The following is a 27,987-nucleotide window of genomic DNA, read 5'->3' on the forward strand; positions in this document are numbered from 1 at the left end:
TCTAGACCTTCTTCCCTCCCTCCCTCCTACTGGTGCAGCCTCGGAGGGGCTGATGAATTACCTATAGTCTGAAATCAGATGTGGGTGCCTGCGCAGGAGGGCCTCCACTGTCGGAGTATCCATATTCAAGACGCCCTTGAGCAAGTCAAACCGCCTCACTCTGTAGAGCAGCTCAGCCAAGCCCAGAGAAGACAGCTTTCCTCTCTCTCTTAAAACATCCAGAAGATCCCTGACATTCAGTGGAACCACATCTGTAGCAACATCTCGGCACAAAAAAAGAAGTGCATCCTTTTCATCTTCATCAAGTGCTTCTTCTACCTGATGGATGACCTCAGCAGACATCCTGTACAGTGTCATTCCAAGGAATGGCAGGAAGAACAGTCCAGTCCAGTCAACAGAAGGCCATGAAGCTACTGATTTCATTTCTGGTGGTTTTCTTCATTTCTTTCAAAATCCTTTCCAATGGAGGAGTTCTATGGTTAACAGGGAACTTTTTTTTTTTTTAATCCTCCTTCCAAAATAACGTATGCCTCAAAATCCAGGTGTAGGCTCTTCTTTTCTTGCTGGTCTAATTTAGCAGATTAAACTCATGTTGTTAAGTCTACAGAACTGATCCTTTCCGGAGACAAAGCAACTGATCCCAAAATCAGGACAGACAAAGAAGATAACCTACATTTTAAAAGAAATGAAACCAGAGACAAATTATTTCAAAAAAAAAAATCCCATGTGCTTTATCACAATTTATCAGAGTGTAAAGTGTGGTAAGTGGAAAATCACTACTAAGGAATTAATGACAAAGTGTCAGATGAATGGTGAGGGGCAGAGGAAAAGCCCAATGACTAGGCTGCTCTCTGGACCACAGAAACTGAGGTCATGGGGGTTAACCCCTTTTTGGTGAACTCCCAGTAGGCTTGAACAAACACAAATCTTAGCAAAGGGGACTCTGCAAGGTGTCAAAAATGATGGGAGAAAACCGGTCTCTGTCTCTACCTCACCCTTTTTTTTCCAGTTGTTCTCCTACTTGGAAACCCTTCATTCACACCAGCTGCCATCCCCCAAAGTTGCAGGCACTTTACACAGTGTCATCATGAATGCTCACCGCACCCGTCACCATAACTGAACATAAGCCTTGCCAAGTTTTGATCACCTCTTTGGACCCTGAGCCCCTTGGGAGGGTCAGAAGCCCATACTCACAACACATTGCTGGACAGCAATTGTCACTAGCATTGCTGATTGCATCAGTGGAAAAAAGGAGGTTGAGCAGATCTGCAGAAAGATCCAGGAATTGGGTGGGAATGGTGGGGTGTTCATGCCATGGGTGTATTCTTAACTTCTTCCATTGGAACTCAACCTATTTTCTTTCAAAATTTAAGTTATAAATGGGGATCACTGTTTAAAGTTTCATAGCTATATTTTATTTTAAATAAGCTTTTACATTCTGGTACAATACCCTGTCGGTTTCTAGCAGAGAACATTTCAGATTAAAAGCTAATCATAGCAAAAAATAATTGGAAAACAACCTAACTGTAGGTTGATAACTATTGCTGCATATTTGTGTACACATGTATTAAACTAGCAGGATTTACTGAAAGGAACACCGATTCTATTTTATTTATTGATATACACTATTGGGTTACAAAAGATGAGGCATCTTACAACAAACACATAAATAGAAAAAAAATTATATGAGAACAAGGAGGAAAATAATTAGATTAGAAAGTCAAAATGAGGTGGAGGGATAAAGAATACAATGCAAATATGCAGGCCAGAAAGGCCTAAACAGATTTCAGCAGACTCTGAATGTGTCCCGAGCTTCCTGGCAATCAAAGCAAAAAGGGATATATGGGATGTTAAATAGCCCTTGCTGTCAAAAATAAGAAAAATTGAAAGATTCTTAGAGGAAGCACAATTTCCCTAGAGTTCTGGAGTTCCCCACCAATGGAAATATTAATGAGTACTTATAGTGTCTGAAATTAACAAAATTATGTTTATTTAAAATTTCATTTAAAAAATTTTTTTAATATCTTATTTTAAAATAAGCCATTCATGCATACCATTCACACTAGCCTTCCTCTCAAGAGTCTAAAAGGGTTAGTTTTTAATAAAATAGACACTTTAGTTAATGTAGGCTTGTTAATAAGTATTAATGTGTCTATGCCAATCCCATGTTCATTCATCCAAGCCTCACTTAAACACAGCCATTCTGAATAACTGGAGAAATGAAATTTAAAATGATTGTTTACTCAAAGTAGAAAAACTGGTACTCAGACTACTTCATTTTTCTAATCTGAAAGCTTAATGCTAATTTTATGTGTTTTGCAGAGGCTAAATCTGTACTCTACTCACAGGCTAACAAGACTTTAAACCTACCTACTAGTTTCCAAAAAAAGGAAGCAAGTTCTTTTTCTATTCATTAAAAGTCATAATTCTGCAGTTGCTATTATTATAAATTAATCTATAAAATATTTATACAGACTAGAAAGTATAAAATAAGTAAACACAAGAAGAAATAAGGGGCTTTCCTGGTGGCTCAGTGGTAAAGGATCCAAGGCACAGGCTTGATCCCTGATAGGAAGATTCCACATGCTGTGGAGCAACTAAGCCCATGCACCACAACCATGGAGCCTGTGCTCTAGATCCTGGGAGTCGGATCTACTGAGCCCATGCCCTGCAACTACTGAAGCCTGTGAGCCCTAGAGCCTGTGCTCCACCACAAGAGAAGCCACTGTAACGAGAAGCAACTAGAGAGCAAACTAGAATGGGAAGCAACTAGAGAGCACGCTAGAATGGGAAGCAACTAGAGAGCAAGCTAGAATGGGAAGCAACTAAAGCAACTAGAGGGTAGCTCCCTCATGCTGCCACTAGAGAAAAGTCAGCACAGCCAAAAGTAAATAAAATTATTTTTAAAAAAAAGCAATGAGATGTTATGTACATTCACTAGACATACTGAAAAAGAACCAAACAGAGCTATTAGAAATGAAATGTCCAATTCCCCCTTTTTTAAAACAGTAATTTTTATAATTCATAACCATCAATGATATAATAATACCATCAAGAGTTAACAAAATTAGATAATTGCTTCTTAAAATATTATCGGCTCAGTTCATTTCCTCTAGCCATTACACCCAAGGCTGCCTTCTGCCAGTCACGTACACTCAGCAAGAGAATTGGAGTGCTGTCTTCCCTCTGTACTAATGGAAGTATAGTTTGTCAGCAAAATCCAAATTACTCAGTGGTAGCATCTGGCATAGTCAAACAAAATATCAAAAGGAAAACTACAGATCCTGTGCTGACTCAGGCCAACCAGATGCAGCAAAATACGAGTGCTTATGTGTTGGGGTGGTGCTGGGGACAGTGAACTGAGGCTAGCAGTGATTGGCACTTGAAAGAAGGGAGCATGAAAGGGAGAAGTGGGGCTACAGTCCAAATACTCACTACTTTGTTACAGTTCCTTTTAATCCCAAACCAAGAAATTAACATTAAAAACTACTTTCAGACTAAGGAAGTTCAGTAAGGTCTTGAGAGGCAAAGCCCAAGCCACCCCCATAAGGTCACCTTCCTAACCCAGAGGATATGAGACATACATTCTGCTGAAGGTGAGTCCATGATTAAAAATCACCTGCATAAACAAAAAAAGCACCATGACAGCAGACAAAGTGAAACTCACATACTAGGATCCTGTATCTGAAAGAGTTTAAAAATAAGTATCTTCTGTTCAACATCACTCATTATCAGAGAAATGCAAATCAAAAGCACAATGAGGTACCATCTCACGCCAGTCAGAATGGCTGCTATCAGAAAGTCTACAAACAATAAATGCTGGAGAGGGTGTGGAGAAAAGGGAACCCTCTTACACTGTTGGTGGGAATGCAAACTAGTACAGCCACTATGGAGAACAGTGTGGAGATTCCTTAAAAAACTGGAAAGAGAACTGTCATGGGACCCAGCAATCCCACTGCTGGGCATACACAATGAGGAAACCAGAATTGAAAGAGATACTGTTTACAATAGGCAGGACATGGAAGCAACCTAGATGTCCATCGGCAGATGAATGGATAAGAAAGTTGTGGTACATATACACAAAGGAGTATTACTCAGCTATTAACCGAACACATTTGAATCAGTTCTAATGAGGTGGATGAGACTGGAGCCTATTATACAGAGTGAAGTAAGTCAGAAAGAAAAATACTAATACAGTATACTAACACATATATATGGAATTTAGAAAGATGGTAACGATAACCCTGTATGTGAGACAGCAAGAGACACAGATGTATAGAACAGTCTTTTGGACTGTGGGAGAAGGCGAAGGTGGGATGATTTGAGAGCATAGCATTGAAACATGTATATTATCATATGTGAAACAGATGACCAGTCCAAGTTCGATGCATGAAACAGGGCACTCAAAGCTGGTGCATTGGGACAACCCAGAGGGATGGGATGGGAAGGGAGGAGGGAGGGGGGTTCAGGATGGGGGCCACATGTACACCCATGGTTGATTCATGTCAATATATGGCAAAAACCACCACAATACTGTAAAGTAATTAGCCTCCAATTAAAATAAATTAATTAATTTAAAAAATAACAACAAAAAAAAGTATCTTCAAAGGTTCAAGAAGATAAGGGCAATTTTTGAAATTTGACAGGCCAACTCAATGGTTCTTAATCAGGGGCAGTTTTGCTCTTCAGGGACATTTGCAATTTTTGGTCAATCTGAGACATTTTTGGTCATCATAACCAGGTGGGGCTATTGGCATCTACAAGACAGAGGCTAGGGATGCTGCTAAATATTACACAATGTATATTCCCCACAACAAAGAATTATTCAGCTCTAAGTAAAACAGTTCCAAAACTGAGAAACTGTGCACTAGATAATCTGGAAAAAATGACTATAATACATACCGAAATGCTAAAGAAAACATTAAAAATGTGTGCTCAAATATACAGTTGAACATGTAAGAAAGCAAACTGGTAGGAATACAAAAGGAAAAAAACAGCTAAAAACCAGTGATAAGCTGTTTAAGATGTGCCATATACAACAGTATAAAAACAGAGAACATGTAGGAATGAGTCTAACAAAGATACGCAAAACATTAACAGAAAAAAAACTATAAAACATTATTGGAAAGACATTAATAAAGACCTAGATAAATGGACACTTTTACCTTCCTTGTGAGTAGGGAGATTGAATATAATAAAGATGTGAGTTCTCTAAAATCAATGATCTATGGATCTAAAGCAAGGGACTTATGAGGCAACAATTTATAAATAGTTTAATAGTAATTATTAATATGAGAAAAAGAAAAGTCAGCAGAAAATATTATACTTAGTGGTGACATGTTAGCAACATTCCCTTAAAAATGAGGCTGAAGACAAGCATGACCACCCTTCTATTCAACACTGTACTAGAGAACAGAGCTTAGCACTAAAATAAGAAAAAACTTTATTTTATTTATTTTTTTTTTTAGAAAAAACTTTAATTAGAGCATAAGCATAGGAACCAAAGAACCAACTATCAATCTTCACAGGCAATAAGACTTTCTACATAGGAAACCCAAGTATACCAACAGACAAAATGCTAGAATGCATAAGGGGTTAAGGCTTGGAGATATAGGATTAATAAATGAAATTATATCTCTATCCATTAGCAAAAAATAGGAGGAAAATGTAAATTTTTTTAAAAAAGATACTATCTACAAAAGCAGCAAAAGTTATACGGTATACAGAAAAAAACCTTTCAAAAGATACACAAGACACTAAAGAAGAAATTATAAAACTTTAAGGAAGACTTCAGTTAAGACAAAGATAACTGAAGAAATATACGATAATCATGGACAGAAGATTCAATATCATCAGGATATCAATTCCCAAATGAATTTATATAAATTTAAGTCCAATCAAACACCGAAAAAATTTTGCCATGGACCGTGGCAAGCTGATTTTTAAGCTTATATAGAGAAGAAGGGCCAAGAATAGCCAGTACAAACTTTAAGAACAACCAGTTGAATGAAGCTGTCTTACAAGATATCAAGATTTATTATAAATGTATAGCAATATGACACAGGTATAGCTAATAGAACAACCAATACATAGATGAGAACTCAGAAATAAATCCACACACTGACAACTAAGGTGGTCCTGTAAATCAAGAGGGAAAGAACATTAATGTCCAGAAAGGGTGCTGAGACAACTAGTTTTCCATACATACAAAGAGGATAAACTGGGATCCTTTGCTCATACCATTTACAAGCCAATCCCACAAGTACTAAAGTCCTGGACATAAAATGTCTAGAAAAGATTCTCCAAGAACAGTATGATAACCTACAAATACAAAAGTAATTTTTTAAGAATTATGTAATGGAAAGCATTTCTGCAAATCAATAAGCATATGACAAGTAACCCAAGAAGAAAATAAGCAATAGGCAATTCCCGGAAGAAGAAACCCCAAACAGCCACAAACCATATGAAAAGATATTGAAGGCAAAATAGTATTCAGAGAAATGCAAATTTAACTACAGTGAGATATTATTTCACATTGGTCAAATCTGTTACTACATGTCAGAGAAAATATAGAGAAATTAGAAACTGTACACACTGTTAGAGAAATTATAAATTGATTTGGCCACTTTAAAGAACAAGTTGGCAATACCTGGTAAAGATGAAAGCATATGTTATTCTATGACATGAAAATTTTATTCCTAAATGAATATACTTTTAAAATTCTTAGAATACCAAGACATGTACATAATGTTCCAAGCATCAGTAAATCTTAGCGCACAATAATGGTAACCACCTACAAGTCTATTAAAAGAGACTGAATAAAATGTCCCAGTCCTTTGTGAAATACAATAAGGCCATGCAAAATGAGGAACTATGAATGAATCTCACAAACAGACAAAAAAAAACACAAATATTTCTTCTAAAGCAAAAAGCTGCTGAAGCATGCATATCATGTGATCACTCACCTACAGCCAGACATCCTGGAATGTGAAGTCAAGTGGGCCTTAGGAAGCATCACTATGAACAAAGCTAGTGGAGGTGATGGAATTCCAGTTGAGCTCTTTCAAATCCTGAAAGTTGATGCTGTGAAAGTGCTGCACTCAATATGTCAGCAAATTTGGAAAACTGATCAGTGGCTCCAGGTCACTTTCATTTGGAAAAGGTCAGTTTTCATTTCAATCCCAAAGAAAGGCAAAACCAAAGAATGCTCAAACTACCGCACAATTGCACTCATCTCACACGCTAGTAAAGTAATGCTCAAAATTCTCCAAGCCAGGCTTCAGCAATACGTGAACCATGAACTTCCAGATGTTCAAGCTGGTTTTAGAAAAAGCAGAGGAACCAGAGATCAAATTGCCAACATCCGCTGGATCACGGAAAAAGCAAGAGAGTTCCAGAAAAACATCCATTTCTGCTTTATTGACTATGCCAAAGCCTTTGACTGTGTGGATCACAAGAAACTGTGGAAAATTCTGAAAGAGATGGGAATACCAGACCACCTGACATGCCTCTTGAGAAACCTGTATGCAGGTCAGGAAGCAACAGTTAGAACTGACATGGAACAACAGACTGGTTCCAAATAGGAAAAGGAGTGTGTCAAGGCTGTATATTGTCACCCTGCTTATTTAACTTCTATGCAGAGTACATCATGAGAAACTCTGGGCTGGAAGAAACACAAGCTGGAATCAAGACTGCTGGGAGAAATATCAATAACCTCAGATATGCAGATGACACCACCCTTATGGCAGAAAGTGAAGAACTAAAGAGCCTCTTGATGAAAGTGAAAGAGGAGAGTGAAAAAGTTGCCTTAAAGCTCAACATTCAGAAAACTAAGATCATGGCATTGGGTCCCATCATTTCATGACAAATAGATGGGGAAACGGTGGAAACTGGCTGACTTTATTTTGGGAGGCTCCAAAATCACTGCAGATGGTGATTGCAGCCATGAAATTAAGAGACACTTACTCCTTGGAAGGGAAGTTATGACCAACCTAGGGAGCATATTAAAAAGCAGAGACATTACTTTGCCAACAAAGGTCCATCTAGTCAAGGCTATGGTTTTTCCAGTAGTCATGTATGGATGTGAGAGTTGGACTGTGAAGAAAGCTGAGTGCAGAAGAATTGATGCTTCTGAACTGTGGTGTTGGAGAAGACTCTTGAGCGTCCCTTGGACTACAAGGAGATCCAACCAGTCCATCCTAAAGGAAATCAGTTCTGGGTGTTCATTGGAAGAATTGATGTTGAAACTGAAACTCCAAAATTTTGGCCACCTGATGCAAAGAGCTGACTCATTTGAAAAGACCCTGATGTTGGGAAAGATTGAAGACAGGAGAAGGGGACGACAGAGGATGAGACGGTTAGATGGCATCACCGACTCAATGGACATAAGTTTGGGTAAACTCCGGTAGTTGGTGATGGACAGGGAGGCCTGGCATGCTGCGGTTCATGGGGTAGCAAAGAATCGGACACAACTGAGTGACTGAACTGAACTGAACTGAAGATCTTTAATGTTAGTAACAACTTGGGGCTTCCCAGCTGGCGCAGTGGTAAAAAATCCACCTGTCAATGCAGGAGCCACAAGAAATGCAGGTTCAGTCCCTGGGTCGGGAAGATCCCCTGGAGAAGGAAATGGCAACCCACACCAGTATTCTTGCCTCGGAAATCCCATGAACAGAGGAGCCTGGTAGGCTACAGTCCATGAGGTCGCAAAAGAGCTGGACACAACTGAGCGGCTGAGCACGCACACATGCTGAGCACTCTCAACTTACATTAAGACCCTAAATGTTAGTAACAATACCATATATTGTTTAGGGATATGTGTATTAAAAATATTAAAACATATAGTAATAATGAATAATTAACAGAGAAAAGTGGTTTCTGTTCTGGGATTAACAGAATGTCACTAAATAAAAATACAGAGGGGAAGTGACTAAATTTGTAATATTTTACTACATAAGCTCAGCAATAGATATACAGACAGTAAAATAAATACACCTCTGACCACATTCTCTGACCACAGTGCAATAAAATTAGAAGACAATAATTAGCCAAAAGGAAACCCTATACGTTCTTGAACTAAAAAAAGGAGTTTCTCTCTCTCTCTACTGCATTTAGCCCTTACCAGTTCAGTTAACAAGTTCTGCATGAAAACAACCAGAGCATGCCATATAGAAACTCTCTCATAGCATTGAAAATGCTTTCAGAGCTTTTTTGTTGTATACATAGACAATCGTTAGAACAAGAAAGCCTAGAAGCATCCCAAAGTTACCATCAAAAAAAAACAAGTCCAATTTTATTTAACATGATTCAAGAGATAGGGTAGAAGGGGGGCTTCCCTGGTTTCTCAGTGATAAAAAATCCGCCTGCCAATGCAGGAGGCTTGGGTTTGATCCCTGATCTGGGACGATCCAACATACCACGAAGCAACTAACCTTCGTGCCACAACTGTGCTCTAGAGCCCGGGAGCTGCAGCTACTGAGTGCACGTGTCCCAACTGCTGAAACCCAAGGGCCAGAGAACTCTGCAATAGGAGAAGCCCCCTCAATGGGAGGCCCATGTACAGCAATTAGAGAGTAGTCCCTGCTCTCCAAAGCAAGAGAAAAGTCAGCAATGCCAAAAACCCAGCACAGCCAAAATCAAATAAATATATACTTTTTAAAGATAGGGTAGAAGGGATGGGGAGGGGGGTGGCAGGCAGAATGAGTTCTTTAGAGTTTGGTGAAAGGAGAATGCTCATTACTTACCAGCCCCGTCCCGCCTAAGCTTCCTAGTTCAGCACCACACACCTCCTCTGAAGTCAATGGCTTCACCTCACTTAGAGACAAAGGAGCTGTCCAAGCCCAATTCTTTCTCTTTCCTTCTTTCAAACACCCAGCCCTCCGGACTGACTTGAGACTTCTGTTAGTGTTCTTTCACGCCCACTGTCTTAAGTCATTCACCTTTCCCAGCAGGGCAAAACTGGCAGCTGTGTGTGTTTGTAGAATTTTTAAGGAATTCCCCTTTCTGTCACCTCCTCTCTGGCAAATTTCAATTTAATGACTGTCTCTCCTTCGTCTCCTCACCCACACAAAATTTCCACAATGGTACAAACTGTCCCCCACCTTCAGAGTCAGAGCAGTTCCAGTTTCACTTCTCAACTAGTTGCGAATGATCACTGAATACACTAAATAAAGCAGATGTAAGTCATGAGGGTTCCTTTCCACTGGTTAATGGAAAGGGAAAGGGTTTCAGCTTCTAGAAGAAGAAACCACTCCAGGTGTTCTGAGTAGAAAAACATTGATATAGGTGGATACAGGTGCTTACAAAAGTGCTGTAAGGGCTTGAGGAATGGTCTCCTAACTGAGCTTCTGAGAAAGATTCCCAGGGCTCCCAGAAAGACCTCGTCTTGGCCCAGGCAGTGGGGACGCAGGAGGCTGTCAACAGTAGCAATGAGCTGAAGAACACCTCGGGGCTCCCCTGGTGGCCAAGTGGTTAAGAATCCTCCTGCCAATGCAGAGAACACGGATTCGATCCCTGGTCCAGGAAGATCCCACAGGCTGAGGAGCAACTAATCCCATGTGCTGTAACTACTAAAGCTTATGTGCCCTAGAGCCTGTGCTCTGCAACAAGAAAAGCCACTGCAATGAGAAGCCTGCACACCACAACAAAGAGTAGCCCCCGCTCACCACAACTAGAGAAAGCTCGCATCCAGCAAGGAAGACCCAGCACGGCCAAAAATAAAATAAAGAAATCTTAAAAAAAAAATAAACAGCTCAGTCAATGATCCCAAGATCAGAGGGTCAATCAGCCCCCCATCTGCCTCCTCTGTCCCCACAGCTGGTGACTGGACTTGAACCCCATCACCACCGCCATGCTTGCCAGCAGGGAAACCAAGAGCAGCCAGCTACTTGGTCTCTCCTCCACTTGTTTACAGATCCCGCCCACATGTACCTTAATTAACATCCTGGTTGTAAAGGAGTCTGGGAAATGCAGTTTGTGGTTTTCCACTCTCTAGACCTAAATGAGAACGGGTCCTGAACACCAACTGACATCAACTGACAGAAGGATATTCCAAAAGAACATTGTTGTCTTTGTGGTTAGATCTTCTGCACAGACCCCAGTGCCTGACTCCTAGTAAGCACTCAATTAGTATTTGAATGAGTGAATAGATTCAGAATTCGCTTCAAGGCAACGGCCTCACTTTCTTAGCTTCCCAGACAGGACCTAGAAGCAAGGGCTACAAACCCTTTTCCGGCTAGCACCTCAATTCTCTTGCCCTTTTGCCTCCTCACCACCAGCTCTGCAATACCTTGGTATGCCAGAACTTTCCAGTTTGAGCACTAAAATTTCCATTGTCCACGAAATTCCTCACTGACAAACAGGAATGGTCACGCCAGCATCCCATCTTCAGATGGTGAGCGTCCACCACTCACAAATTTAGAGTAGAAGTCGTGCTGAATGGAGGGGGACAATCATCCCACATTTGTGTGACTTTCAACATCGGCTGGCCCCTTACTGCTGCTTGGCATGCTATTTCAGGACTGCGGTCAGTTCCTTTGAAAAGCCCCTTCACCCCTTCCACCCTCACAGCTTTCTTCTATCCAAACACCACACACTGGAGCCACTTCTCATTGATCAACCTTGCAGTTGATTGAGTGATCTCTTGCAACCTTCCACCTTCCCCTGCTGTCCCATACCTTCCTGGGCCATCCACTCCCCATTTGCCCTCTTGTCTCCACCGTTTCATGAACCTCTCTCTGCCTTCAGGGACTCCTCCCCCTTCAGCTTGTAAACATGTTCAGTCTCTTCCATCTTAAAAATAAAGAAAACAAAAAACCTGTTCCTCCTGAGATCTCCTAGACTTAACCAATCTTTCACTCTTTCTCCCTTCATGTGAAGCTGGGATTTCAGAAAGGGAGAGACTGCAATGCGTCAGGTCCTTCAGTGTCTCAATTCACTCAAGATGCCTCCACTGGTATCCCCTCCACCCCACACCCTTTCCACAGTGACACTCAGTGCCATACTGGAACCCAAAACAAAGGAAACGTCATTAATGTGGATACTGTCTTTATTGAGAAATCTGATATTTGCTTCATCGTGGATTTTTGGCATTCATGTCAATGTTTTCAAAATCTTGCATTAAAATATTATGTATCTTGATTTTTCACACCCCCTTAAGTGATGGGCCTGAAATGACTGCCTCACTCACCCGCTCACTCACCTGAGTGTCCTCACCTGATGGTGCTCCTCTAGAGGCCTTGGTGGCCTCCTAGTGGCCAAATCCATGGTCACAGGGAAGTCATTTTTTACCCAAGCGTTCTGATACTCTTCCTTGAAACTCTTCTCCCTTGGCTGACTTCACACCACTACATTTTACACTGTCTCCCTCTGACCTTCTCCAACCCCTCAGCACTCTTTCTGTACCTGCTTCTTAAATGAGGGGGTGCCCTAGCATCCATCTCTCATGCTAGCCTGTCTGTTCCTCCTGCCTGTGGTCTCTCCATCTCCAAAGAGGTCTATCAGAATGAACTTTCTGAAGTTTGTGCTTAGACCAAAGCACTTTCCTAAATTCAGACCTTTCAATGACTCATCTCCCATCGCAGGTTCCAATTTCCTTTGCATTCAAGACTCTTCCAGGTCGGGCACCTGCCTTTACCTCTCATTAACACACACCTCGCACATTCAGCTTCAAACCAACCTCAACAAGGAGTTCTTACCCACACCTTTGCACCTTTGCCTGGATTACCATGCTCAGCTTGCAGGGCCAGCTGAAGTGTCTCCTACATGTAAAGGTTTTCCGGGAAGAACTCACCCAGACTTGGTCAGCAGCTCCTTTGTTCAATCACCATATTATGTATATAAAGCTTTGCGGCACCCAGCATAGCCCCAGTAGGTGACAGTAAAATGTCACTTTATCAGGCTTTTCAATGTTTCTCACAGAATGCCAGCTTTGCCCACAAACCATCTGGTATCAAAAGCACGTAACGTTCCCAGTAGCATAACTGCCAGTATGACTGGTTCCTGGCATACTTAAACCTATTCCAGGACAGATACACTTAATAGTCCCTTCTCTGTACTGCTTGGCTCATGGCATGGCCTGAAAGCAAGGTCATGTTCACTGAGCCACAGCATGCAAGCAAATGTAATTTCCCAGCAACACAACACAACTGAGTGGCAAAGTGGAGAAGCCTGCCTTGCCAGCTGCAGAGAGCAGCATGTAAACCTGGAACTTTCAGGTGTCTGGGAATCCCCACTGACATATGAAGACAAAGTGCCTGAGAGAGTCATCCAGAAGCTTCTAAAGAGATAAATGAAGAAAAGGTTACATGATCCTGACCACATTATAGGAGTTCAGTGCATCCACAGGACCCGTCTCCTCCTCCTCCATTTGTGTACAGAACCTGTGAGTGTGGGCTCTGTGTGTGGCAATTTGAGCAGCCAATATAACAAAAGCAGCTTTTCTCCATCCATAGGCATTTTAACCCTAAGATAGTGCACAAAATGCCATTTTGTGCCCATTATTTAAAGAAGCATGCTTAGTAAGAGATCATCACGTGGGTCCTGGTTTCTGGAATGCTGCAGAAACGGTCTAGAAGACCATGTATTGAAGCAGAAACATAAATGCATTCCAATTTGGAATTATTTATTGCACATTTTAAATTTTTCATATGTTTCATTTTTTAATTTAATATTTAATGCATACTTTTACCCACTGATACATTATGTATATGAAAATACATAATGTACCAGTGGCTGTGCTGTGCTTGTGCTTAGTCAATCAGTTGTGTCAATTCTTTGCAACCCCTGAGGACTGTAGCCCGCCAGGCCCCTCTGTCCATGGGGATTCTTCAGGCAATAATACTGGAGTGGGTTGCCATGTCCTTCTCCAGGGAATCTTACCGACCCAGGGACTGAACCCGGGTCTCCCACACTGCAGGCGGATTCTTTACCAACTGAGTCACCAGGGAAGCCCATCAGTGGCTAAGAGGATGCATTAAAAAATTATCATATTTGGCTTCCCAATCATACATTTCAATTACAGCAAATTGCCCACAAGCTATAGTTATCTCAATTATAAAATGACATAAAATTAGAAGGTATATCTTATAAAGTTCTTTGATGAAGCTCAGCCCCATGACTCTCATGGAAACTCCTACAAATTTCAACATAACATTACCTCACATCACTTCTCTGATTCCTATGGGCTGCAGAAAATGCGGGAATGAAAGAATCCCAGAAGGAGAAAGAATCTAGACCAAAAGGAGATGGTGAGTCATCTAACTGTACTGAAACATGAGCAGAGTCACTAGGGAAAACTGCTTAATGCACTGGCCCACTCCTCCTGAATCAAAGCAAATTTTCACTAAGGCAAACTTCCCCTAGAGAGGACAAGCACTCCAAATTACCTCCCCTCCCTTACCTACTTTCTTCTTGAGTACTGTCATATGCGGTAAGCTCCCACTCATCTACATTAAGTTGTAGTGGAGTCCTGGCCAGGACTGCCAAGTTTACCCTCCTAGGCCTCGAACAGACTGCTCATCATTACAGGGCCCCAGCAGGCAGGCACTTGTGTCATGCCTACTCATCCTTACATAATCGACAAGGAAGCAAGATGGAGATGGTGGTAGAATAAGAAACATGCTCAGAACCTGGTTGTCAGATCCAGGAGACAGAGCTTGTGAAAGGAAGATTTTGCAATTCTGTGGGGTAACAATGCTGTTGTTTAAGAACTGGGTGAGGCTCCATGCGGGCCTCACTGTTGGCTCAGTGGTAAAGAATCCGCCAACTAATGCAGGAGATGCAGGTTCAATTCCTTGGTTTGAGAAACTTCCCTGGAGTAAGAAATGGCAACCTGCTCCAGTATCTTGCCTGGAAAAGTCCATGGATAGTGGAGCCTGGTGGCTACAGCCGATGGTGTCACAAAGAGTCGGACACAACTGAGTGACTGAGGACACACACTGTATCGAATACAGTAGTACAGTATTACAAGCCCAGGACATTCAATTGATGCCAGCCCCTGTGGGCCAGCTATTTACTGTACTACTGTACTTTCAAAGTACTGTACTGTAAGCTTTAAAATGTTTTCTTGGAACATCACTGAAGGTCCACTGTTTACGACTCTGTGCTTTCAATGCAAGAGGCTTGGGTTCTGAAGCAGGAGGAAGATGGGTAAAAGTGATAGGAGATTCATTCCCTGTGAACAGAAACTCTAAGACAAGAATAGCAGGACAATTAAGAAAGGAAGACTGAGGGCAGCCACAGAAAACTTACATAGCAGGTAAACCCCTAAATTTAGCTGGACTGTCCCCAACTCCTTCCCTAATACTTTAATCTCTGTCCTAACTCTGTAACTTTGCAAGAATATTTACCTCCATCTGGAATGTCCTCTTTACTGTCCACCTCTACAAATTAATATCGAAACCTTTCTCCAGCTTCCCAGGTGGCATAGTGGTAAAGAATCCACGTGCCAATGCAGGAGACTCAAGAGATGTCGGTTCCATCCCTGGGTCAGGAATATCCTCTGGAGAAGGAAATGGCAACCCACTCCAGTATTACTGCTTGGAAAATTCCACGGGCAGAGTAGCCTGGCGGGCTACAGTCCAAAGGGTCTTAAAAAGCTGGACACGACGAGCACGCAGGCAAACTTTTCTCATAGCCTAATTCAGGTTTCTAATTCAGGTTTCTCTACTCCTTGAGGTTCCCTGAATGATTCCACATAAATGATTCCACATAAATCTCCTTCAGGACTAGTATAATGTTTACTATATAAATGATATCACTTAGTCCTTAAAAAAAGAGACAGCGAGGAGGCTGGGCCCTGTGCAGGCCACACATTTCTCATTCTCAAAGTCAGGAGACCTCTTAGACTATACATGTGCAGAAAGGCTACTTAGAGGTCAAAAGAGAAGAAGGCCAAGAGATATTCTACCCAAACACCTCTGTGGTAGAATCTATTTTAGCTAACAATGCATGCACACACATGGGAGGAGGATCTTGAGATATACCAAATACAGACTCTGAACCAGGTAAATCAAAATAATTGGCCACAGGAAAACCAGAAGAAATGCTTCATAAAAGTGATTAAAACTGCCACAAGGGCAAGATTCAGGGACTCTCACTCTGATTCAGGGACTCTCACCATGAGTCTATTCACACATATGGTACTCTTTTTCCTCCTAATAAATATTTAACTTGTTTCATTACTTTCTGTCTTTGTGGGAATTCTTTTCCTCAAAACCAAAGGACCAGGGCCTTGTCACTGACCGCTGGTCAGGTGGCTAGGATTTGGTGCTCTCGTTGGTGTGACCCAGCCTCAACCTCTGGCCGGGGAACAGAAGTTCCCCTACAAGTCACTGCAGGCTGAGGCCACCTGAGATCATACCTATCCCTGGTTGAGGAACAAGATCCCACATGCCATTTGGTGCAGTCAAAATTAAAAAGAAAAAAAAGTAAGAGAATTCTTGACCTATCATAAAAAATACAAATTAAAATTTAAAAAAAGAAACTGAGGAATGGATGATTTAAAAAAACCAAAGAAGAAAAAAGATTAATGACTATATCATTTACCCCAGAGCAACAACAAAACAGAAAGCTTTGGTTTTATGTTTGTTATGTATTATTTGTTTGAAAAGTACTATACACCTATTACAGTACAGTACTATATAGCCATGGAGAAGAAAATGGCAACCCACTCCAGTATTCTTGCCTGGAGAATTCCCATGGACAGAGGAGCCTGGCAGGTTACAGTCCATAGGTTCACAAGAGTCAGACATGACTTAGTGACTACACCACCACCACCACTGTATAGCCAATTGTGTTAGTTGGGTACCTAGGCTAACTTTATTGGACTTAGGAACAAACTGGACTTACCAACATTCTCTCTGAATGGAACTTTGGGGACTTACTATACTTGGGCCAGACCAGAAACCGGAGGACAGCATCTGAGGCACCAAGCGGTGGCTTCCAAGGCGGGCATGAAGCTCCTGTGGGCTTCCTGCCTGGCAGCCTGCCAGAACCACAGCCCAAACCAAACTTCCTGCTCCAGAGCTCTTTGCCCCCACACCTTAAAAACTCTACAGGTGCACATCACATGCTGTCTCTCCAGACAGTAGACTCTCCCTTGTGTGGGCAAAGAACCCACCTGGCGTTGGGCGGGTGTGTGTGTGGGGCGGGCGGCGGGGTGGTTGGGGATTACTTGTCTCAAGCCAAGACAACAGTGGGCATAGCTGTTGCTGGTAATGGGGCTTGAGGTCACCCCAGGGACCAAACCTATACTTCCTTTACAGTTATGAACAAGTCCACTGCCACCACTCAGAAGAACTACCCATGACTGTCCCCCGCAACACCGCAACTGTGCAAGATTCCCAGGGGGCAGGGGCAAGGGGACCCTGCAGGCCTGCAGGTGGATTCACCTTGGAGAGCGGGTGCCAGATGATAAATAACAGTGTTAAATGAAGTGCAAATGTCACTTTCAAATATAAAACATGAAGTCCTTAGGAAAAGCCATTTTAATCAGGATGTCCAACCCAGAAGCTATAAGTAGAACAAGTGCTAACACTAAAAATGCAACTTCTGTAGGGCAAACACATTCAAAATTCCCTTACAAACCCTAGTCTTTTTTCAAGTGTTGGAGTTAGGCCAAGTTTCTTTTTTTTTTTTTTGCTCTCCCAAAGAAACTTTTTAAAGATTATTTAGGGGAACCACTGAAGGGAAATTACCCAGAACTCCGTTTATCTTATCTGAAATCTCTTACCTGAAGCAGGTCAACCCTCAGAGCCCTGTCTTAGTTTTAAATCATGTTTTGTCGGTGTCCAGTAAGCTCTCTATTGGCTCTTCATCTCAACATGTAAACAAATTTCAAATGTCAACAAATGAAACTATTGGAGAATCTTGGTGTCCTTGAACTTACTTCCTGTAACCTTCAACTAAAACCTTGTTCTGAATTTCAGTGGCCTTTGTTCTATTGCCTTCCACTGTTAATATTTTAAAAAATATGCCCTGACCAGACATTCCCCAGTTCCTTTTAAGGGAAAACGCGGGGGAGGTAGGAACAAGTTTATTTCAAGGCTCTACAAAAAGTCTTATCAATCAGTCACTGCGAACTTTCCTAAGGCAAGCTGTTCTTCCAGTTTGCCAAAACACACATCACACACTGCTTTAGGAAAGAGCAGCCCTAACCTACTTCACCAGGCTATTGCAAAAGAGTAAAAATTCCCGTCCTAGCAGTCGCTCTGCGGAGACACACACTACAGCACAGAAAGTCCCAGTTCTCATCAACTTTGCCAAAGGAAGGCTGCCAAACTTTTCATCAGGTCACGCCCGGAAGGGAGCAACCCTCGGGATGTCCTTAAGCAAAGTTTACAAGACGCTGGGGATCTGCCGCCAAAGCTGCGGTTCTGGGGCACCGCAGAACCCCAGAACAATGGGGCAACTCATTGTTGGGAGAGTCTCTGGGTCTGGGCAATCGCGCGCCCAAACGGGCACCTGGGATCCTGGGAGACTCAGGCGGCCCTCCAGGGAATTGGGGGTTCGGGGCGCTCCAGCTGGTCTGGGGCCCTGGGGGCAAACCGAAGATAACAGATCTGTGAGGGGAAGGAGAAGGGTGGGAGGAACTGAGAGAGTAGCATTGCCATTTATACCCTACGATGTGTAAAACAGCTAGTGGGAAGCTCTGTATAGCACAGGGAGCTCAGCCCCACGCTCCGCGAGGACCTGCAGGGGTGGGACGGGGGCCTGGAGGGTGGGAGGGAGGCTCAAGAGGGAGCGGATGTACTATACTTATGGCTGATTCTTGGTGGTTGTTCCGCAGAAACCAACACAACGCTGTAAAGCAATTGTCCTCCAATTAAAAACTTAAAAATTCATGAACATAATATCTCTCTCTCTCTCTCTCTCTCTCCAGGACTGAGTCACCTGCTATAAGTCCCACCCCTCCCCTGCCCCCTGCCCCACACCCCCGCCTAGGCGCAGTGCCAGGAAGCGCCGGTCCTGGTGAACTCGAGAGGCAACGTGGGAGGGTCGGGGTGGGGGTGGGGGTGGGGGGGGTGCACCTACCGTCCAGCCTGCGGCGAGGCTCTCCTCTGGCGGCAACCCAGACTTCACTCCGACGCCTGAAAATCCGCAGGCAAGATGGAGAAAAAGAAACCGAAAGCCTGAAAGCAGACGTGGCTTTCCTGTCCAGTCCGCAAGCGCTCTGGCCTTCCTCTCCCTGGACTTGTCTCTCTCGATAAAAACTTTTCACTTTATGAAAGTCTGATGGTCCGACATTCACCATGTTAGACCCAGAGACCCCACTCCCCCGCCCTTCCAGCAGAACCGGTGCCAGGCCACAGCCCCTTTGTCGGCTATTTCCTGTTTTTACTTCTCTACGTGTTTGCTATGAACTCTGGGCGGTTGCTTACCAAGCAGTTCTAGTTGTCTCTAGCAACAAGCACTAGTAGCTTTGTTGCTGATGTACTGGAAAATAATAAATAGCAAATGTAAAAGCGCTATATGCTTTATTCTTCACAACTACTTTCTTCTGATATTTTTTTAAGTTTCTTAACTTTTTCTTGAAATACATTTAAACTTACAGGAAAGTTGCAAAAATAACTGGAAATGAAAATATTCCATTTCCCAGAGCCCTACCTGAATTTCTGTAATACCAGATAACAACATCAGAAGAGGTTTAGCAAAATTTAAGCGGTAGGGGTTGGAGGTGGGAGGGGGTAAACTTCACTTAAGTAATTCAGTCAGCCACTAAATAAATAAGCACCCACGCAACAATAAGAGAGGTTGGTGAGGCTGGTGAGTGAGGAGGAAACAAGTACCCAGAGTTGCTATATTATCTAAAATGTCCAGTTTTCTGTACACCTTTCTATATTTAAAACATAACCAGCAAGGTCTTATTGTATAGCAGGTGGATCAAAGTTATGTGGCAGTCTGGATGGGTGGGGAGTTTGGGGGAGAATGGATCCATGTATATGTATGCCTGTGTCCCTTTGCTGTTCAACTGAAACTATCACAAAACTGTTAATTGGCTATATCCCAATAGAAAATAAACTGTTTAAATTTTTAAGATACAAAACGAAATGTCCAGTTTCTAACAAAAAGTATGAGGCATGCAAGGAAACAGGAAAGTATGACCCAAACATTGGGAAAATAGGCAACAGAAACTGTCTTTGAGAGCAACAGGATGTCGGATTTACCAGAAAAATAATTCAAAGTAGCTATTATAAGCATGTTCACAAAACTAAAGAAAAGCATGATTAAAGAATGACAATAATGTCATACCAAATAGAAATATCAATAGAGATATAATCAGCCCCTAAAGCAGGGATGTGACTCTGTAATTATAGAAATGAACCAAACAGAAATTTCTGAATTTGAAAAGTACAATAACTAAAATAACTTTATTAGAGGCTTAACTGGAAACTCAAACTGGCAGAAGAAAGAATAAGCTATCTTGAAGATAGATAGATAGAGATTATGTTCCCAAGAACAGAGAAAAATAAAAAGAGCCTCAGAGAAATGTGGACATCATTAAGCACCAGCACGTGCATATAGGAGTACTAGAAGGACAGGAGAGTGAAGAAGGAACAGAAAAAATATTCCAAGAAATAATGGCTAAAAGCTTTCCAAATTTATTGAAAAACTATGTCACATATCTAGGAAACTCAACAAATTCCAAATGGGATGAATGCAAGAGATCTACAAACACAACACAGCAAAAATGCTGAAAGTCAAAGGAAGAAATCTTGAAATCAGCAAGAGAAAAATGACTCATGACTTACAAGTTAATGCCACTAAGATTAATAACTAACTTTTAAGGAAAAACAAGAGAAACCAGAAGGCAATATCATAATATATTCAAAGTGCTCCAAGAAACAGTCTTATGAAAATAAGTTGGTGAAATGGTTTCCCAAACAAACAAAAACTGAGAGAATTTTTGCTAGCAGATGTGTCTTACAAGAAATACTAAAGGAGAAAAACAAATAACAGGTTGAAAGCAGTAATCCCACACAGTAATTCAAATTTATACCAAAAGAAAAACAAAACATCAGAAAAGGCAATTGTATAAATAGAAGAGACAGAATAAATGAATTTTTATTAAAAAAATAGAATGGATGATTGTGCCTATAACATAAAATTAATATGTGTAATGTATTTGCTAATAACAGCACAAAAGAGGTGGGTGGGAGAAAAGCTACATTGGGATAAAGAAATGATTACAGACTGTAAAGTAGTATAATAACAATGTATTGTTGGTTGTATAACATTAATTGATACTTTTTATATATATATATAAAATAAAATACAACAAAGTGGTGGTGGTGCAGGAAGAAGGGAGTAGGGCTATATACAAGTAATGTTTCTATATAAAACTGGAATTAACTGGTGTAAATCCAAAGCTGCTTCTGATAAATTATATATGGTAAACCTCAGAGCAACCTCTGAAACAATTCAAAAAATATATAGTGAAAAATGGTTAAAGAAATTAAGATGCTTTATTAGAGTATAGTTCCTTAATGCAAAAGAAAACAACAAAAGAGGAACAGAGGGACAAGAAAGACATATGACAAATAGAAAACCAAAAGAAAAATGAGCCATGCAAATCCAGCTGTAACAATAATAACATTGAATTAAAATAGATTAAATGATCCAATCAAAAGGGAAGTTTGCTAGACTGGATTAAAAAAAAAAATCTATGGAGACTTCCATAGGTCCAATGGTTCTTAGAACAATAAATAAGAAATAGAAGAATCAACAATAACAGCTGAAAACTTTGACATTCTACTTTCAATAACAGACAGAACAACTAGACAGATAGTCAAAAAGAAAAATAGAAGGCTTGAGCAATGCCATAACCAACTAGACCTAACTGACAGCCATAGAACACTCCACCCAACAACAGAATGTACATTATCACTATATAGGAATATACATTCAAGTGCACATGGAATATTATCCAGGCTATACCATCTGCTAGGCTCTAAAACACACCTCAATAAATTTAAAGGAACAGAAATAATATAAAGTATGTTTTCTGGCCACAGTGAAATGAAATTAGAAGCCAATAACAGGGAAAATGGGTAAAACAAGTCTGTGGAAAATAAATAACACAGTCCTAAGTAACCAGTGGGTCAAAAGGGAAATCAAAAGGAAAATTTGAAAATACTTTGAGGTGAATGAAAATCAAGCACATTTCAAAACTTGTGAAGTAGAGCTAAAGCAGTGCTTAGAGAGACATTTATAACTTTAAATGTCCATATAAGCAAAAAGAAAGATCTCAAATCAATAACCTAAACTTCAACTTTAAGATATGGTTAAAAGAAGAGCAAACAAAACCTAAAGCAGCCAGAAGCAAGAAAATAATACAGATTAAAGTGGAATAGAAAAACAATAGAGAAAATCAATTAAACCAGCAAAAAGCTGATTTTTAATAATTTAATTAATTTATATATTTTTTAACTGTGCTGGGTCTTCATTGCTGTGCTCAGGCTGTCTCTTGTTGCAGTGAGTGGGGGCTACTGATCTCGTTGTGTTGTGTGGACTTCTCACTGCAGTGGTTTTTCTTGTTGCTGAGCACATGCTTTAGGGCCTGGGCTTTAGTAGTTGCTGCTCTTGGGCTTAGTTGCCCTGAAGTACGTGGAATCTTCCCAGACCAGGGCTCAAACCCATGTCCACTGCATTGGCAGGTGGATTCTTAACCAGTGGGCCACCAGGGAAGTCTCCAAAAATAATTTTTTGAAAAAGTGAAAAAAATTGCAAATCTTTGGCTACATTGACCAAGAGGAAAAGAAATTTCAAATTACTCAGAAATGAAATAGGGTACATTACTACTGATCCAGCAGAAACCAAAAGGATTATAAAGGAACACTGAATAATTGTACTATAACAAATTAGATAACCTAGATGGACAAATTCCTAGGAAGACACAAACTATCAAAACTGACTCAAGAAGAAATAGACAATCACTCAGATTGTCATTTTGTAGATCTATACAACTAGAGAGTAGCCCTCCTTCTCCACAAGTAGAGAAAGCCCTTGTGCAGCAATGAAGACCCAGTGCTGCCAAAAATAAAAAATTAATTAATTAATTTTTAAAAGGTGAAGAAATTTAAAAATCTACCCACAAAGAAAAGCTCAGATTCAGTTTCATTTGTAAATTCTACCAAACTCTGAAGGAAGAATAATCTTTACTCTTCCAAAAAACAGAAGAGGAGTGTATTAGTTTGCTGGGGTCGTGTTAGACAAATTAAAATGGAAACTGTCTTGTTCAGGCTTCAGAAGTAGGAGAGCGCGCCTCTGACCGACTTTTGACCCTTCCTGGACTACATACCTGCCTGCAAGCATACCAACTGTTACCACCAAGTCCAGTGGCACTTTAGATAAGAAAAGGAGTGGGTCCTGGAATTTCTTGAGCCCTGTGGACCTGTCTAGCCTCTGGGGTCTGGAAAATCTTGTGCCTCACAAGGTGAAACAATAGGCATTGTAAAAGTTACAGAAAAGCCAGAACTGCGGTTTTTTCATGCAAACTGACTATGATATCAATTTGCAGCCTGGGATTGTATGTGGGAGCCCCCCCCTCCCTACAATTTGAAGTCTCACACATGAAGTGGATGCACTGCAAAACAAGTTGCCATAACACAACACCACAGACTGGGTAACTTAAACAACAGACAATTATTTCTCACTGTTGTAGAGGTTAGAAGTTTGAAGCCAAGACATCAGTAAGGTTGGTTACTTCAGAGGGCTCTGTCCTGGACTTTAGACAGCAGTCTTCTTGCTGTGTCCCAACAAGCTGTTTCCTCTGTATGCCACTGTCTTTCTGCATGTTTTCTTATAAGGACACCAGTCATATTGGATTAGGGCCATCCTAAAAGCCTCATTTTACCTTTACCTCTTTAAAGACCTTATCTGTGACTACAGTAACATTGTGAGGTCCTAGGAATTAGGGCTATGGATACCAGAGAATCCACAACTTTATAAAGGGCATCTAAACTTAGGAATAACTTAAAAAAAAAAAGAATTATAAAATAGTGTGGTACTGGCAGAAGGATAGATATATAGATCAATGAAACAAAATTAAGAGCCCAGAAATAAACCCATATATGTATAGTCAACTGATTTTAGACAAGAGTGCTGAGATTATCCAAGGGAGAAATAGTCTTTTCCACAAATAGCACTGGGACAAATATATTTCCATGGGCCAAAGAATAAAGTTGGATCACTATTTCACACCATATATAAAAATTAATGTGAAATTAATCAAAGACTAAAGCATTAGAGTTAAAACTATACATTTTTAGGAAAAACATAGGGGTAAAACTTAATGATCTTGGATTTGGCAAAGGATTCTTAGATATGACCCCAAAGACTTAGCAATAAAGGAAAAAATAGATAAATGTGACTTCCTCAAAATTAAAACCTTTCATGCTTCAAATGATACAATCAGGAAAATGAAAAGACAACCTACAGAATGTGAGTTAGGGCTTTATGTACTTGGGTAGGGACAAGGGTGTAGGACACAATTTAACCAATAAAAAGAAAGGAATACTCTCCAACTCAATTTATGAGACCATTATTACTACAATACCCAAACCAGACAAAGACATCACAGCAAAGGAAACTGCAGGCAATCTTATGTATATGGATGCAAAAGTCCTCAACAAAATACTAGCAAACTGAATCCAGTAACATTTAAAAATAAGTGTGGTTTCCACCACTACCAAGTGGGATTTATCCCAGGAGTGCAAGGTAGGTTTTAACACACACAGAATTTTTCAAGTTCATCCATATTATGTCATGTGTCAGTAACTCTATTCTTTTTTATGGCTGGATAATATTTCTTGATGCTGGGAGGGATTGGGGGCAGGAGGAGAAGGGGACGACAGAGGATGAGATGGCTGGATGGCATCACTGACTCGATGGATGTGAGTCTGAGTGAACTCCAGGAGTTGGTAATGGACAGGGAGGCCTGGCATGCTATGATTCATGGGGTTGCAAAGAGTCAGACATGACTGAGCAACTGAACTGAACTGAACTGAACTGAATATTTCTTTGTATGAATATAACACATTTTGTTTATTTATTATTATTTTTTTTTAGTCATGCATTCCATTTCTTTGGGGAATAAGGTAAACCTCAGATTATAGAACCAAGGCAGATAATTTTGCAGAATTACAATGAAACCAGTCACAATTCAACTGGGTTAGATTTCAATGCGGAGATGATGGTGTTCCTCCAAACAGTCTTCAACCTGGGAAGCTGACACTCCTCCAGGATGTGGACAGACCGTAAATACACTTCCTCCTACTTTGAGCTGCTGAGAGAGAAGTCCTCCCCTGATGGACCAGCACTATTTCTTTTTCGCTGCTCTTTTCCCTTCTCCTTTCCTTGGCTTCTGCTTTCCACGAAGCTTCTTTAGACGCAGCTGCTCATCCTTGAAGTCCTGATGTTCGTCTCTGCAGAGGCCAAGAAAACGTAGTATCCCCATGAGTGCAAAGTAAGTGTTGTGATTTGGATACCAGTCATAAGTCTCCTTCCTCTTGGCCAAAGGCTGCTCACTGAACAGCTTCACCACTTTCATGGATTTGGAATCAGTAGGCCTGGCAACCTCACCGAATAGCCGGGCACTCAGACGACTCATGTGCAAGGCATATTCTGAAAGTGAAGACATTTCTTGAGCAGCAAGGAATAAGAGGCCCTAGGACTTTTCAGGATCCTCGTATGTCCCTTTACGGAAACTTTCAACTTTATCTGTGAAATCTCCGAGCTGGTTAATGAAATTGACTCGTCCTATTCTTGACGACTCTACAAGGTTGGAGACCCCCTTTCGGTCTCTAAGGCCATCGCCCACAACTCACTACAGAGCCCCCCTAAAAGTCACGTAGGGCCTTACCTACTTGTGACCTTCTCTCCTGTAATCCCTTTCCCCCCATTTTGTTTAGACATTCATTAGTAAAGGGACATTTGGGTTGTTTTTGGCTAGAATACTGCTATAAACGTTTGTGTACAAGTATTTTCATGGACATATGTTCATTTCTTTTGAGTTTATAGCTAGGAGTAGAACTGCTGGTTTATACAGTAATTCTATTTTAATCATTTGTGGAAGTTCCAGGCTGTTTTCTAAAGTGACCACTCCATTTCTCATCCCCACTAACAGTATAGGAAATTTCCAATTTCTCCACATCCATACCAACACTTGTTATTATCTGACTTTTTGATTCTAGCCTTCCTAGTGAGTATTAAATGGTATCTCATTGTGGCTTTGGTTTGCATTTCCTTGATGACTAATGATGCTGAACATTTTTTCATGTTATTGGTCATTTGTATATTTTTCTTAGAGATATGTCTATTCAGATCCTTTACCCACTTAAAAATTATTTGTCTCTTTATTATTGAGTTGTCAGAATTTTTTATATTTTCTAGATACAAGTCTCTTATTGAAAACGGTAAAGAATTTGCCTGCAATGCAGGAGACCCTGGCTTGATCCCTGAGTTAGGAAGATTCCCTGGAGAAGGGAATGGCAACCCACTCCAGTATTCTTACCTGGAAAATTCCATGGACAGAGGAGCCTGATGGGCTAGTCCATCGGGTCAAAAAAAAGCCGGACATGACTGAATAACTAACACTTTCACTTTCACTTGCAAGTATTCTCTCCCATCCTCTACTGCCTTCGAATGTTAGTGTTCCCAATTCTTGGGCCTTCAGGCTTGGAATGAAGACTTATACCACCGGCTTTCCTGGGTTTTTAGCTTGCAAATCATAGGATGTAGTTTCCATAACCAATGAGGTGATCCCTCAAAGTAAATCACTTTAAATCTCTTTATACACCATTGGTCCTATTTTTCTGGAGGACTATGACTAGTATAAGAAGTATGTAGCATCTTTTCATTATTCTTAGGTATTCTGAAATTTCACAGTACATGCTGTACATCCACTATTTGACTTTGCTGTGCTTCATACTCAGAGTCTTCAATCTGGAAATACATCCTTAAGTTCTAGGAGACTTTAAGTATTTAGCTGGTGATCTCTCCTATCCATTTTTGTCTGTTTCTTTTATTTTCCTTCCTTCCTTTCATTCTTTCCTTCTTTTTAACATTGCCCATCCTGAACTTGCTCTGTACTTTTTGTCCTATTTTCTTTATTTGTCTTTCATCTGTATTTTGGGGGATACTTTTTCTATTTTCTAACCCTTCTATTAAGGTTTTCTTTTCTTTTTTTTTAATCCCAGAGTTAAGAATAATAATGTAGTTAAGGCTCCTTGAATGTTTGAAGATTGTGAAATGCAAACAAATTCAGAAATGTGCACTAAACATGAATACATATATTAATAATGAATGGTAAATCAAACTTCCATGTAACTGCCACCCAAAGGCACAAAATAGGATCATTTCAGAGGCCCCTGTGAGCCCATCCTTTATCATAACCCACGTTCTCCCCTAAGAGATAACCACTATCTCAAATTTGGAGATAAGAATTTTCTTGACTTTATAAGTTTTACCATTTACCTATGCATCTCTAAACAATACAGCTTAGTTTTTACTATTTTTGCACTCTATATGGATGAAAACAAACCATATTTATTTGTGCCTTTCTTTTTATGCTCAATATTATGTTCATTGAGATTTACTGTGTTGTATGTCAGTACAGTTAATTGATTTTCATTGCTGTATACTATAAAATTCTTAGAAGAAAACAGAGTAGAAAAATCTTTGAAACTTTGGGGTAGGCAGAGATTTCTTAGAGCACAAACAAGCACAGCTCATAGCGGAAAACATTTACAAATTAAAAATTTTAATCTTTCCTTCAAAATATCCTCATTAAAAAAAAATAAAAATAGGACTTCCCTGGCAGCCCAGTGGTTAAGACTCTGCACTGCCACTGAGGAGCGTGGATTTGGATCCCTGATCGGGCAACTAGACCCCAAACACCAAAACTAAAAGTTTGCATGCTACGACTAAAGATCCTGGGTGCCACAACTAAGGCCTGGAGCAGCCAAATAAATAAATAAATGTTTTGTT

At 40.7% G+C, this 27,987-nt stretch overlaps 2 protein-coding genes across 7 annotated transcripts in view; both read right to left on the reverse strand.

Moving 5' to 3' along the window:
- CFLAR (CASP8 and FADD like apoptosis regulator) overlaps positions 1–19,471 on the reverse strand; it is a 50,471-nt gene extending 31,000 nt beyond the window's left edge. The window contains exons 1-3 of one of the 6 annotated variants that reach the window (XM_040228814.1): positions 19,033–19,471; positions 18,463–18,534; positions 62–669 (exon numbers count right to left, since the gene is read on the reverse strand). In XM_040228814.1, the coding sequence (XP_040084748.1) occupies positions 62–423 (362 nt within the window). In that variant the 5' untranslated portion in view covers positions 424–669; positions 18,463–18,534; positions 19,033–19,471. The other 5 variants (XM_040228813.1, XM_040228812.1, XM_040228817.1 and 2 more) reach the window with 5 other exon arrangements.
- Positions 19,472–25,057: 5,586 nt separating this feature from the next.
- Positions 25,058–25,908, reverse strand: LOC120854627 (28S ribosomal protein S33, mitochondrial-like). Its single transcript, XM_040228821.1, has 2 exons — positions 25,862–25,908; positions 25,058–25,719 (listed from the first exon to the last, which is right to left on the reverse strand). Exon 2 carries the CDS (start codon positions 25,637–25,639, stop codon positions 25,319–25,321), a length of 321 nt encoding a protein of 106 aa, XP_040084755.1. The 5' UTR covers positions 25,640–25,719; positions 25,862–25,908; the 3' UTR covers positions 25,058–25,318.
- Positions 25,909–27,987: the final 2,079 nt, after the last annotated feature.

Source organism: Oryx dammah, unplaced genomic scaffold, assembly GCF_014754425.2.
Source record: "Oryx dammah isolate SB20612 unplaced genomic scaffold, SCBI_Odam_1.1 HiC_scaffold_27, whole genome shotgun sequence".
Lineage (NCBI taxonomy): Eukaryota > Metazoa > Chordata > Mammalia > Artiodactyla > Bovidae > Oryx > Oryx dammah.